The 13,971-nt window shown below is 44.3% G+C and overlaps 1 protein-coding gene across 1 annotated transcript in view; it reads right to left on the bottom strand.

Moving 5' to 3' along the window:
* Positions 1-1,519: 1,519 nt before the first annotated feature.
* The window catches only part of SLC25A15 (solute carrier family 25 member 15), a 16,734-nt gene continuing 4,282 nt past the window's right edge, over positions 1,520-13,971 (bottom strand). The window contains exons 2-6 of the mRNA XM_019524098.1: positions 10,637-10,895; positions 5,340-5,477; positions 4,626-4,795; positions 3,578-3,736; positions 1,520-1,771 (exon numbers count right to left, since the gene is read on the bottom strand). Coding sequence (XP_019379643.1) covers positions 1,647-1,771; positions 3,578-3,736; positions 4,626-4,795; positions 5,340-5,477; positions 10,637-10,895 — 851 coding nt within the window. The 3' untranslated portion in view covers positions 1,520-1,646. The remainder of the gene's footprint in view (positions 1,772-3,577; positions 3,737-4,625; positions 4,796-5,339; positions 5,478-10,636; positions 10,896-13,971) is intronic.

Below are 13,971 nucleotides of genomic sequence, written 5' to 3'. Positions count from 1 at the left end.
TCCAGGACCCATGCTGTTCACAGTACTTGTAGGTAGTGTGGGTCTGGGGCTACAGAGGCAGTGAGTGCAGTGTAGGTCCCAGATCAGCTGGAGCATCTGCTGGATCAGGTGTGCTGGGGAGGGGAATGGGAGGGGGTCCATAAGCCAGAACCAGCTTATAGATCACCCCAACACTACCCATCTGGCCAGTCAAGCCAGATGAGTTTAATACCTCTGACCTAATCTAGTAGCTAATTGTAGTGTCTGACCCAGCTAGTAACTTGCTTTTCTCTTTAGCAAGAAGCTCATAGTTCAGGGTGAAATAAGTCTAACCCAACCTGGTGCCAAGCTAAAATATCTGTTTTTACAACCTTTCTTTAATTGTAAGGAAGCTATTGGCATCTTCCTCAGATGAGCTGTGGTGCTCTAATACTAGCTAAAAAACATTCAACAAAAGGAGATGAGTTTTGAGACTATTCAGACATGTAAGAAAAGTATACCCAGGTTAGCCTCTTACCATTCCCTCCCTCCTTCCAGGCAATGTTCAGGGACCCATGACACTGCAAGCTAAGCAGTGTCATGGAATGCAGGGAATTCTGGGAACTGTAGTTCTCTAGAACAGTAGTGGCATTCACTGCAATTAAGAAGGAACCATGGCTTTTGCTGCTAAAGCTCAAGCTGAGGGGGCAAAAAAGCACTGATTTTAGTAGTGAAATAATTGAGGTCAATTCTCCACCTTGAGCAGCAGTAAATTCCACTGATGTTTTACAAAAAACTGATTCCCAGAATATCTTGTGCCAGTATAAGCTGGTAGGGTAAGATATCCCTTCCCTGTCCTGGTACCCCTCCCCTTAGCCAGCTCCTAAGGCATGTGTCCTGCTTGTCTACTCCATCTTATGCTTAATTCTGGGGTAGCACCTTCCAAGTTGATATGAAAACAGGAATAAGATCAAGTCACAGCAGGAAGCACTATGCCCTGATTTTGGTATGTTAATACTATTGCTGTGTAATTCTGTGGATGGCAATGTGCTTGTTTCATACAGTAGTGAAAAAAACAAGTACACATTCCTTAAAGGTTCAGCTTCAGAACTGATGTATACTTCTTCCTCTGTGCATTTTTAATATTACAGTAGCCTACTGTTGCCAGGAGTCCATAAATAGTTTTAGGACTTAAATGTACAATGCCAATACTTTCAGCCTCAGTGGGAGTGTGGGGAATACTACTATTTTCTCAAAGGTACAGGGCACTAATAAACACTGCATTACCAATACTGGAAAAAGGAAATCTTGACTGACTTCCTGCTCTACCACTAGAGGTTCAGATTTAAAATGGGAACAGTAGGTTCAGCTGGAAACAAGTGCAGCATCTTATGCTGAGTACAAAGGCCATCAAGGGCAGTATGCATCTTAAAGTCTCTTGAGCAGTATTAATTGGTGGAACAAGAGTACAAATCTCCAGCCTTCAAACTTCTCCTCTACCCAGCCAGTCCTGTGGATCAGACTTAAAATTTTTTTCCTCCTAGACTAGGTACTTTTTTTTAAGTTTAAAATCTTCAATAAAAAGCAGATTTCTTAAAAAATAAGGTCATCCAATTTGTTGTGTGCAGTCAAGCCCCAAGGTGACCTATAGTTTTCTTAAAAGGTAGATCTAGATCTGCTGGAAGGCTTCAGTAGGCATCAATCTGTTTCATCATTATCTTCCGGCTGTACTCATAGGCAAGGAATAATGCACCATTGGCTGGGAATGCACGAAGCATGGTAGGCTTTAGTCCAGAATACAAAGCAAGTACTCCTGGGAAACAAAAGTATGAACCAATTAGTGATCTGGATGTTCAACTCTTAAAGTACTGATTCAGAATATTTTGCACAAGCTTACCTCCCACAGGGAAAGAGCAACCTCACTTATTAGTCCTGTTTAGAGTGAACAGGAGGCAAACTGAACCAGCTGACAATATTTCAGAGACCAAAAATTTAAGGGTGGAAACAGACATTGCCTGACACCTCTTTTGTGCCACCATAACAATTATGAGCTAACAGATGTTGCTACTGTTTGTAGGGTGACAAAAGAAACAAGTCAGTGGTATGGCAAAAGGCATTAAATAGACTTTGTTGTTTTATTATAGCAGATGTATTAGTTCCATGGTGGAAGAGTACAGACAGCCCAAGCTGCTTGTACTCTCAATTTATCTTGGGTTGGTGTTCAGGGGGCTTCAGGCCCCTCAACACCCTGAAGTACTTGCTCATTTTTCCTGCTTAGAGAGGCACTCCAGGGAATCTTGAGGTACCTCTCCATAAGCAGGGAAGTTGAGGTTCCCTTCTCAGCCAGACCCATCTTCCCCATACCCCCAATCACAGGAGCAAATCTAGTTGGGCAGGGAAAGACAGAGAGAGAGAGAAAAGATATCTTCTGTTGTCTAACACCATCAAGGATGGGACAAGGGGCAACTTGTGTTTTGCTGGAGCACCCAATGGAGGGGCTGAATAGTTGCAGTAGCGTGCAATAGGCCCTCTCCACACTTTTGATTGGGTAAGGGGACCTGGGAGTCCTATCCCTCCCAAGACTGACACAATCATCTGTTAATCTATGGGGAGGGTTGAGACTTCTGGGGCCACTCAGGTATGCTAAAATGGCAGCTAGTGCTATGCTTGGACTGCAGAAAAATAGAAGTCAAGGGGCAGCCACTGAGAATTAGGTAGGTCCCTAGCTATAAGTGGGATTTTCACAGGGGAGCTGAAGCCAAGGTAGTTACTGGATGCTAGATGTGTTAGCAGTCAGGGGAAGAGCTCCTGTCTCCCCATATTTAGGCTTCTGTCAAACCTCTTTCTAAATGAGGACTTCAAGGACTGATCAATAAGGCAATTTAACAATCTACTCCTTTCTTAGGAGCTTGAGTCTTATTTTAAAAAGATTAAAAAGGGTTTTATTTAAAGCTTCAGGAGGGAAGAAAGATTTATCTCCAAAAAAAAAAATCACCCATTTCTAAATTAAGAACATTACAAGTTATTAGTTATAAAGGCAGTAAAGTGGGTTAAATTCTCACCATTTTAAAAATGGATGGACTAAAAGACTACCTTCAGAACAAAGAGGCAAGACTAGGAGGCACCAGAGGCCAACATTTAGGCTCAAAAATCTCTCCTTTACTAGCACCACTTTTACCCCATGTTTTCCCTTCACTGTCTTTACAAAGATATACAAGTAATTTTGTTTCCCAGGACTGGGCAGTCTAAGGGAAAGGCAGAGCTTAAATTCCCCCTATAAGATGTAGCTGCTGCAGCACAGTAGAACTTGGATATTCCACAGGATCAAGTTATTTCCTTCATCCTCTTAAAATGAGGGGTATACAGAGCTTCAGTAAAGAACAGTGGCATTTTAGCCATTAGTAGTGGTTTATTTCAAAGGGTACTACTTCTTTGATCAGCTGTGCCAGAGTTGATGAGCTGTGCCTTTTTAAAAGCCAAGCTATTGGTTCTTAATTTAGCTATCTGCTGAACTGAGCAGGTTGCAAACTACCCAGATTACTCTTGTATCTATTGTACTCCAATGAAAGTGGTTTTGACCCATAATTCTGCAGATTCAGTTACACACACACACACCTACCTTCATTTCTCAGAACATTTGAAAATGTTCCCATGAAACCCGCCTGTTTTCCAGCCATGGAAAGAACCTGAATTCTAGATTTGACACAGTCTATAGGGTACACAGCAATCCATAAGCAGATGCCTCCGAAGCCACCGCTTATCATTAAAGGAATAGGACCTTAAAAAAAGGGAAGCAAGCTGTTTTGCAAGTATGTGAACAGAAGGAATGCATAGAATGTTGTGCATCACAGAAAAAATAGTTTCTTGCTGATTCTTTATATCTAAAATACAGATCAAAACTATTAACCACTGTGAGTTGTGCAATTCTAAAAAATTTCTAGCATCTGCACATTTGGAGGTGTACTTATTTCATGTACTATTTAGCTAGAAATCTGGTATTGAAGATGCATATGCATGCTTTCCTAACACTGTATTTCTAAATTTAATTACTTAATTCTAAGTGAAGCTGCCAAAAACCTCAACCTAGAATACAGAAGTCTGGTTCTGCCAATATATACAGAGATATACAGGTACACAAAATGTCAATTCTGTCAACACTATATCCAAGACAAAAGATACAATCCAAAAATCAGAGCCAATATAACTAACAGCTATAAGCATTCAAGCCAGCAGTTCTGATTCCAAATATAACAGCAAAGACACGTGTATGGAGCAAGATTCCATTGTTAGGTGATCGCTCTTTCAAGTGCAAGTACACATTTGCTTCTGGGATTATATTTTATAAAAAAAAAAAAAGTTATGCACAGCAGAGACCAGAGGGCAGGGGATTAAAACTCAAGCTCTGCATCATGGCAAAGCAAACTACTGTTGCCAAGTCCTTAGCAGGGGACAGGAAAATGAAGTTCTGACACTTCCTTGTATATGTGCATTAACTTTCAACCTTCATAATGTTCTCATAATATAGCTTATTTATATATTACTTGAACATCCTAATGTGCATTAATACTTCAGAAGAGAATTTTTTTTTTTTTAATATATGAAATTGTAATATGCCGAATCCATTGGAGAATGACAACTGTTTCACCAATCTGTGAGCTGGAACATACCTAGTTCATTTTTTGATCTCCCCGATGCAAAAAATGTCCGACTCAGCTCATATCCTCCAAAGAAGACAAAATAGCCTGGGAGTTCCCGAAGTAAAGTGCTGGACAGACCACGGTAAAACCCAAGGGGACCATCCTTTTGAAGAACACCTTTCACTACAGACCAAACTGTACTAATAGAGACAGTGAAAAAAAAAAATTAGTGACATTTAGCATTTTAACAGGTAGAATGCTAAAAGACTGTTTGCAAGTACTTCAAGTAGTACCTCTGTTTTACTATATCTTTTATTGGACCAACTGTGTAGTTGCCCTAAAAGGCTGTGCAACAGCTCTCCCTGCTATATAGTTGGCTCAATAAAAAAAAATACCATGTAAAACTTTCCTCAACATTGCCTGGACTACCATGGTTACAATAACACTCCATCCCTACTACTTTTTACATAAGGGAATAAAACCAAAACACAAAGCTAAACAAGCTGCATGTCTTGTCCAAGGCTAGAATTAGAACCTAGGAGTTGCTGGCTCAGGTCAGCCACACAGGTTTACCATTCACCTTGATGGGGAGCAGGGCCAGACACTTGGTAATGAAGTTGAGTCTGCAGGACTACACTTTTATAGAAAGTAATCTCTCTTTTGTGCAGTCAGCAGCCAATACACTTGTTAAATCAGGGATGGAATGTTAAAAGTAGATGTATGATGGCAACAGATTACACTTACTTGTGTCCTTGTGTTATCTTCCCAGATAGCTGCAATTCATGCATGGTCTGCAGTCGACACTTCACTAGTTCTGTGGGACAAAGAACCAGAGTGGCAAATGCAGAAGCAAAAGAGCCAGCAGCTGCATTCTGAAGATCACTGAAAAGACACATTACAGAAGGCATCTAAGCATTCATCCTCCTTTACCATACAGCCTATTGCATAAGCGCCAATTTCCCAAAAGCTTTAATAAAGCAAAACAGAAGGACAAAAATGAAAGAAGAATCACTTACAATAGGGGTGTCAAAAGGTACAGTCCCTGGGCCAGATCTGACATATGGAGCCCCACTACCTGGCCCCCAGTGCTGCCCTGGGCCTGGGGTTGATCCATACAAATAGCACAGTGTGCGCTGGACTGGCTGCACCTGGGAGTTGTCATGGGACACATGCTGAACATGGTATCTGCACCAGCTAGTCCAGAACATGCACAGCACCTGCCCCAGCTGCTCTGAGACAATGCAACACATGCAGTACCAGCCAGTCCAGCAGCTCTGGGGCAGGCACCACATGCAATATGGGTCCTGGACCAGCCAGAGTGGGTGCTGCATGCCAAATGTCCCAGGCCAGACCCATGAAGCAAGTTCTAAGTGTGCTGAATCTGGCCCACAGGGTTGGCCACATGCCATTCATCTGCCCTTTGGGTTGGCCATTGGGCCAGATGAGGTTGACAGCCCTGATGTAGTGTTACAGCATGATGGCAGAGAGGTTTAGTTGTTCTCGGATGCCTCCAGATTCCAGGAGTTTGGACCTTTACTCCGGAGTCATGCTGCCCCCAGCTGACCCACCTGTAAATGGGTATATTTGGTCTTTTGAGAAGCAAAGTAGGGGGAAGGCAGATGTCAAAAGGCAGCCAGATATGATGCTAACCACATCATTCAATGCTCCCTTGAGTACCACTGGCTTTTGAAGCTTTGTGCCTTAACCATAATACCGTGAAGGGCAGAAAGGCTAGAATTAAAATAGGGAAATAATTAAAAACCCAGCTTTCTCCATCTCCATGTAAGTTCAGACACAAAGAAACAGGCCCTTATCATTAAACAAAGTACAGCCTATATAGGTGAATAAAGCAGAACTTAAATACTCTATAGTTTCATTACCCAATAAAGCAATCACAAGGCCAAGCCTTTATCTAACCAGTCACAGTTCTTTAGCAACTAGGTAAAGACATTAGTATGAGAAATCAGGGGAGGAGGGAGACTAGAATAAGGAACTGAGGAGATGACAGACTGCATGAGGAGTCTAGGGCAGGAGAGGACAGGAAGCTGAGAGATAGAGACAGAGGCAGTTTTAGTGGAATCCGAGGGGAGGCTGGCCCTATGAGTCTGGGACAAGACAGACAACTGGACTGGGAACATACTGGGGTGGATGGAATAGAATGCATTAGGTCTGGGGGTGGGGAAGTGGGTAAGAATCACCCACTAGAGCATACTTCCCTCTATAGCCCAGAGTACACAAGGCTCACAAAGACCATGGCCAATAAATCTCATCCCCCATCTGCATGCATCAGCCCAAGGGGTCACAACCTACAGCTATACAGGTTAAGTGGCAAAAAAAGTCTACACAGCAGATCCCCTGCCGATGAACCAAGTGGATACCAGTCAGCCAGACTTACTCTGTGGTGCTTTTCTGCTGCTTGGTTTTTTTCCAAAACTGCTTTTGTTTACACACAAACAGAAGCAGTTAGAGGGGTCCCATTCCTTCCCCTAGCCCCATGTGCTGGAATTTGGACTGGTCCTATCCTATGCACCCAATTATAGCTCATAAAGCTACAACCCCTTGAGCTCTACACAGACTGGATGACATGGTGCTTAGGGTTGAGCAACCCCCACCCCCGTTAAAAGAACACTGGTTTGGTTGCAGAGTCAAGCAACCCAGAGTTAGTTCCCAGGGCAACTTGAATTCATCTCCAGAGTGCCTCTACATTACAATGCAGCCTATTTACATCATTACAGTCCTCCCCTTTCCCTTCATATGGCTGCTGGCTCATCAAGTGCACAGAATGAATCTGCTCTGGGGGTGTGAATTGGGATGATCTACTGTAGGGGTGACCCTGGTCTCTTCTGTTGAGGAAGCTGGAGTGTGTATAGTGAATGAGGCAGGTGACTGTGGGATGAGAAAGGGTAACCTTGTGGCAACAGCAGCTGAAATAGAATCTAGCTCCCTAAGGTACTATCCCCACTACTACCGAGTTGTTGTGTGATGCTAGTCAAAGCTCTTAAACCACACTGCCTTGTATCCTGGATGCTTGACCTGATACCCCATTGTTTGCTTTACAGAAGCACTGAATACTCCAGCCACAGCTGGAGTCAGCAGGAGCAGTGCTCCGAATATGTGAAGTGCTGAAGAACATAGGACCGGAAAGGGCCTCCTCAGCCGTTGTGTCCTGGCCTCAGCATTTGCAGCCAGTCATTTAGCTAAGGAATCCCCAAAAGCACAACAAACCTTTGTACACAAATCATTAAGAATACCCTATAAACATGCCACACTTGAAAACAGGGGTGTAACATTAAGTCCTAAAACCAAACAAGTCCCAGGCATCTCATAATCGGACACCCAAAGGTTAGTGAATACTTTTGACCTGGATAAATGTGTGCCCTAGCTCTCTCCCTCCCCACCCCCGCTTCCAATCCTCCCCTGGAAAAACAAGACTAAGATGTTCTGCACCTCCTATGAGCATGTTAAGATAAACTGGTGTTTGTGAACTGCTAAAAGTAATTTAGTGAGGATCCAAAAGGGCCCACGAGGAAGTTAGCAACTTTGTTTTCAGACCAGCATTCAGATAACACAGTCAGTAAACAAGGCACAATGATGTAGGAGTGTGGCAAGAATCTAAAGCTATAGGGTTTATCTTTGTACATTTGCTGTTTTGAAGTGCAACGTATGACTGGCCCGTTCAGATAGTCATGGATCACGGTTGGCAACAGCAGCATGCATGCCAGTGTGACACGTGAAGACATTTTGTTTGGCATGTGCGCTTCACGGAGATGGCAGGGGAGCCACAAGGGTCTAACCCTTCCCTACCATCTTTCCCGAGGTGTCCTTGCACCTGCTGCTGGCAACGAGCTGGGCCAGGGCTCTGTAGACCCCCATACAGCTGCTAGCATCCTCCCTGTTGAGAGCAACCTGGGCTCCGTGGTGGATGGCAAAGACCTGTCCAGAGCCCAGACCAGCTGTGGCAGGCAGCCAGGAGGCTGCAAGCAGATGCACCTGGGGCTCCCTGAGTTCAGTGCCTTGGATTCTTTTAAGCAAACAGCCAATGAAACTTGCTGAGAGGTGGGAGGAGTTTGTTTACTTGAAGTGTGTCTGGGTTTTTGGGGTTTTTTTGAGGGGCTTGGACCAGTGTAGCTGAATCTGCACTACTGTCTGGTGCAGCGGTATTGCACCAATGCAGTTAGCTTTGTTTCAGACTTCGATGAAAAAAAATTTCAAACTATTCAGTGCATGAGATGCATGCGGGGGTCAAAAAAGTAGTGACAATGCACTGAATAGTTTGAAATTTTTCATCAAAAGTCTGAAACAAAGCTAACTGCATTGGTGCAATACCTTGGCACCAGAGACTAGTGCAGATTTAGCTTCACTGGTCCAAAAAAAACCACCACCCCAAACCAAACCAAAAACGCAACAAAAAACCCACACACACTTCAAGTAGACAAGCCCCCCCTCCCACCTCTCAGCAAGTTTCATTGGCTGTTTGCTTAAAAGAATCCAAGGCACTGAACCCAGGGTACAGGGGTGTTTCTGTTAATGCTTTCAGGTATGCTGCCAATAGAGACCTTCTCTATTGGCCTTAGTCCAAATATTCACATGCACTGTATTTTAGACATCCAAGCACAAGGCACATGTGGAAGAAAATGGACAATTTGCTAGTCTTTTAGGAGTGCTGGTAAAATTGGGATCTGAAAGATGGGATGGAGTACACCCTCAGCAAGTCTGCAGATGGCACCAAGCTGGGGGGGAGCAGTAGATATGTTTGAAGTTAGGGCTAGGATTAAGAGAGACCTAGACAAACAAACAAACAAACAAACAAACCCCAGAGGACTGGATCAAAAGAAGTCTCGTGAAGTTCAGTAAGGACAAATACAAAGTCCAGCACATGGGACAGAAGAATCCTGTGCACCAGTACAGGCTGGGGACTGACTGGCTAAGCAGCAGCAGCTCTGTTGTCCACTGTAACCCCCATGTGCAACAAGCTGAATTGTTGTGAAGACTGCTAAGAGCATACTGGGATGCACTAGGAGGAGTGTTGCCAGCAGATCGAGGGAAGTGATTATTCCCCTGTATTTGGCACTGCTGAGGCCACATCTGGAGTACTGTGTCCAGTTTTAGCCCCCCCCACTACAGAAATGTAGACAAATTGGAGAGTCCACAGAGGGCAGTGAAAGTGGTTAGTGGGCTGGGGCACATGACTCACAAGAGACTGAAGGAAATGGGCTTATTTACATCTGGAGACGAAGAATCTAGGATTTAATAGCAGCCTTCAACTACCTGAAGGGGAGTTCTATAAAGTATGGAGCTGGACTGTTCTCAGTGGTGGCAGATGACAGAACAGTAGCAACACAGTCTCAAGTTACAACAAGGGAAGTTTAGGAAAAAACTCAAAGAGAGTAAGTAAAACACTGACACAGGTTACCCAGAGAGGCTATGGAATCTCCATCTTTTGAAGTTTTTAAAGACCCAACCAGACAAAACCTTAGCTGGGATGAGACGGTTGGGGATGTTCCTGTTTGAGCAGGGGCCTGAACTAAATGGCCTCCTGAGGTCCCTCCCAGCCCTAATTTTCTATGAAGTTCAGAATTCAAAATACCCCTGGCCCTAACTTACCTGCAGCACAAAGCATGATTAAATCTTTACGTGCTAAAACTATGCATGTTTTAGGACTGCAATTTAAAGATACTTTCCCCCAGTGACAATGAGAGCTAGATACATTTAGAAATACTTAAGACTGAAAATCCTTACTCTACTGTGCTTACCAAACTCTCAACAGACACCTACTAGTCTGATTTGGGTGGTTTTTTTGTTTTTAAAAAACACTCTGGATACTATTCTCATAGACACTGTGCTGACAAGTGAACTGCTCTTATGAAATACACTATGGGCAGCTAGATAAAGTGTGCTATAGAGTTAGCACTTACTCAGCCACAACATAGTATACAGTGCAACAACTTCATTAAAAAGAAATAAAGAAAATCAAGTAGCATTAATAATTACTGTTGACTTAATTGTACAATACATTGGAGGAATGAGATTCAGTTACTAACCTCAGCTCTGTTTTCCTGTCTAGTCCAGCAAGAAACCTCACAATTTGTTGGCAAAAGCCATAGCACATGAATAGAACAGAGTTTTCTGCTATATTGGCTACAAGTGCTGGCGTGGTTCCCTTATAGAAGCCTCGAAATCCCACTTGTTTATAGGTCTTCACAAAACAGTCGATGAGTCCTTTATACATGCCGGGAAATGTCTGCATCTTAACCTTAGCTGTGTCAAAGGGCTGGCCTGTCACCACACATGCTGTCCCACCTGAGGAAAATTTCAAGATTCAACAGCACTTTAATGATCACATGGACAAACAGTCTACTGAAGGCAAGTGTGAAATAAACCTGTTGAGGAAAAAAAAAGTCATGAAAGAGGGGACAAATTCACTGCTGGCATAAGACAGACATTTTTCACTATACCAGTGAATTTAATTCTCAGAATACTACTGAAGAAAAGTTACAGAAGTAAAAGTGACAACATTTAGGACCAGATTATAATAAAAAATAAACAAGTATCAAATAAATTAGAGTTTGGTCTCCACTGCCTACATGTAGATGCTTAAAAATCTAGGCAGCTTAGCCCCAGAGAGAAATCTAATTTGACCTGCTGCATGTGATTAGGCTCCACAGACAGTCAGTGGGAAGGACTTGGGTATCTCTTGAGGATGACTTAATTTAAACCAGCTTAGGTGCCTAAGCACTCCAAAGTATGGCAAGAGGAAGTGCTCATTAGCAGCGACCCAAGAACATGCACCAAAAGCTAGCCAATAGGAAGCAGTAGCATGGGGGTTTGCCCAGGTTCTCAGCCCTGTCCAGAGCTTTGGTGCCAACCTTAACAGGCACCTTTGTCTCCCACTTCCTGCATGATGGGCTCTAGGCCTTTCCAGCTTGAAGCTATTCAAACATACACCTCCCCCACACAGCAAGGAGTGTCTCAGCCAGCAGGCTGTAGAACAGTCAAAGCAGCACAGCTCTCCACTTTTCCTTTTGAAGTTGGGCTGATATACAAGAAGGGGCCTCACTGTAGCTTCATAGTTTCAACAGTCCTCAGGAAAAGGTCCCTGCTGCCATGACATTTCTGTTCAGGCTCTCTTCCTCACCCTGCAACCCCAGGCCAGGGGAACACCATAAGCCCCTTGCTTGAGTTAACACCAATCCTATGAGGAAAAAAGGAAAGCAAAACAACTCTTGTATTCTTTGCTGCCAATGGCTCAAGTTCAACAGGAAGGGTGCCATCAGCTGGCCTGAAGCATGGTGGTTAGGACAACATGTGAAAAACATGGATTTGGGTCAGGCTGAGGCAGGCTTAGATGTCAATCTTCCAGCTCCCTTGGAGACCACTCTAACCTACAGGTATTAAACAAAAGGAAGGCAGTAGCACCACCACTTCTTATGACTAGAGTGTAATGCATTTGGTGTAAGTAAGGCATATTCAGAAAAGGTTCAACAGGTCACATCATGAAGACTTTGGCATCTCCTCAGGACTAAAAAGGGACCAGAAGAAGGTTGAGTAGGAGCAAAGCAACCAGGTGATCAAACTATCATTTCTGAGTGTGCTCAGAAGCCCAAGTGTAGGCACCTAGTGAACTCTGCTGTCCCAAGTGGAGGTACCACCAGAGTTTTTTTGGTTTATGAGGGAGAAAAACTGGATTATTCTCCAAAGCCTAGCAGTTAAGTTCAGTTTAGACACCTACAGCATTATACCGAGTCATGCCTTTAGTCACTTGCTGTCCTAAAAACCAACCAAAAATGTATATTCCTTTGTTCCTGAAAGGTTTGAATTAATAAGACTTTATGCAACTGCCATGATACATTAAAAACAAAACAAACACCCAAGAACTACAGGGCCAAATACAAGAAAAATAACTACATACTTAAGCAGATAACCATTTCCTCTTAATGGAAGTTAGAATGCTACCAGAAAATGTTTAGAAAGTTATAACAACATGTCAAGTGGATGACTGAAGGTTTTTTGTCTCAAAGTAGAATGGAGATAGTATATCGTTTACCCTGTATACTGTACTTAGTCTCCAGATAATTATATAAAAGGGAAAACAGAAAAGATAACATTAAGCAATGTTGCTAAACTGTACTGCAAGGTCAATCTGTCAAATGCTTCACACCACTCACTGTCTTAAGGCATCACAGTACAAAGCATACAGTATTTTTCCATGAGAGCAAAGTCAGTTAGGTTATCTATAGGAGACTGAAAACAGTTAGGATACTACAAGCAGTGTGTGGCAGTGCACCTTCGGCTGCTTACCATTTTAAGGGTTGAGGCAGCCAGCTGGCAGGCACCTCATTAGGGAAGCCAGTTTAGGACCCAGCTTATAAGAGGGAGGCAGCAGTTTCTGTCATGGCCACTGGCAGCAAACATCAGCTGGCTGAGCTATGGCTCAGGAACATCCTGGAGGCAAGGGCAGGAACTACAGGGATGGCATGGAGGCTCCTTTGGTCCTGGGCATGACCTAAAACTGCACCCTGCCAGGGCAGAGAGGTCTGGTGGGCATGCCTGTGGTGGGCCAGTCTCAACTAAATGCCAGGATCACCAACCTCCCTGGTGAAAGGTGGGTAGGGGTACCTGAACCCTAGCCCCCACTATCTGGTGGGTAATCATGAGAGCTGTGGGAATAGCGGGTCCAGGTATGCTCATTTGTAGGCACCAGAGCCCAGCAGGGTTGTGAGATCCTGGAGGCCCCAGAGGGAGAAGTTGGTAACCATGGTGTGAGGTCCCTCACAGAATAGGGCCAAACTGGGAGTAAGCCTGAAGGCCAGCCCCGTGAGTAGCTAGTTGTAAGTGTAATGAGGAGACTCCAGGGTGGGAGAGGGTGTAGAGTTGGCCGGTGAGGAGGTTGGGGCAAAATGCAGCCCAGTGTTGGTCTAAGGCTATGCCACAAAGTAGGGAAAGTTGTGGGAACTGAAGCTGCTGCATGGTGGCATTAGGGACAGAGTAGCTAAGCCTGAAAGCCCCCAAGGGGTTGCTCAAGAGGAGCTAGGGCAGTGGAGCGTGGCCCAGGATGGGCAAGTATGCAAGAGGCCCCCTGTGAGAGGGGAGCAGAGTGAGAGCGAGCGAGCGAATGGAGCTCACTTATGGACTTTATTTCCCCCAGCCTGAGGCCAGGGCAAACTATCGTAATCTGGATGCCATCTGCGAGGCATGGGCCAAGGTGTAAAGCAGGTTTGGAGCTGCAGATAGTGCCCCTTGGCATTGGGGCAAGGAATGGGCAACCTCCCACTTAATAAAGTCAAGTTAACAACCAAGTTGTGTAGGGGAGACAGGGAAGACTGCCCAAGGCAGGTGAGCTGGCTGCTTTGGGATCTGGCCATGAAGTTGCCCCCCC

The sequence above is a fragment of the Gavialis gangeticus genome, unplaced genomic scaffold (genome assembly GCF_001723915.1).
Source record: "Gavialis gangeticus isolate Ggan-Ray unplaced genomic scaffold, GavGan_comp1, whole genome shotgun sequence".
Classification (NCBI taxonomy): Eukaryota; Metazoa; Chordata; order Crocodylia; family Gavialidae; genus Gavialis; species Gavialis gangeticus.
This window is presented reverse-complemented; position numbering and strand designations above follow the sequence as displayed.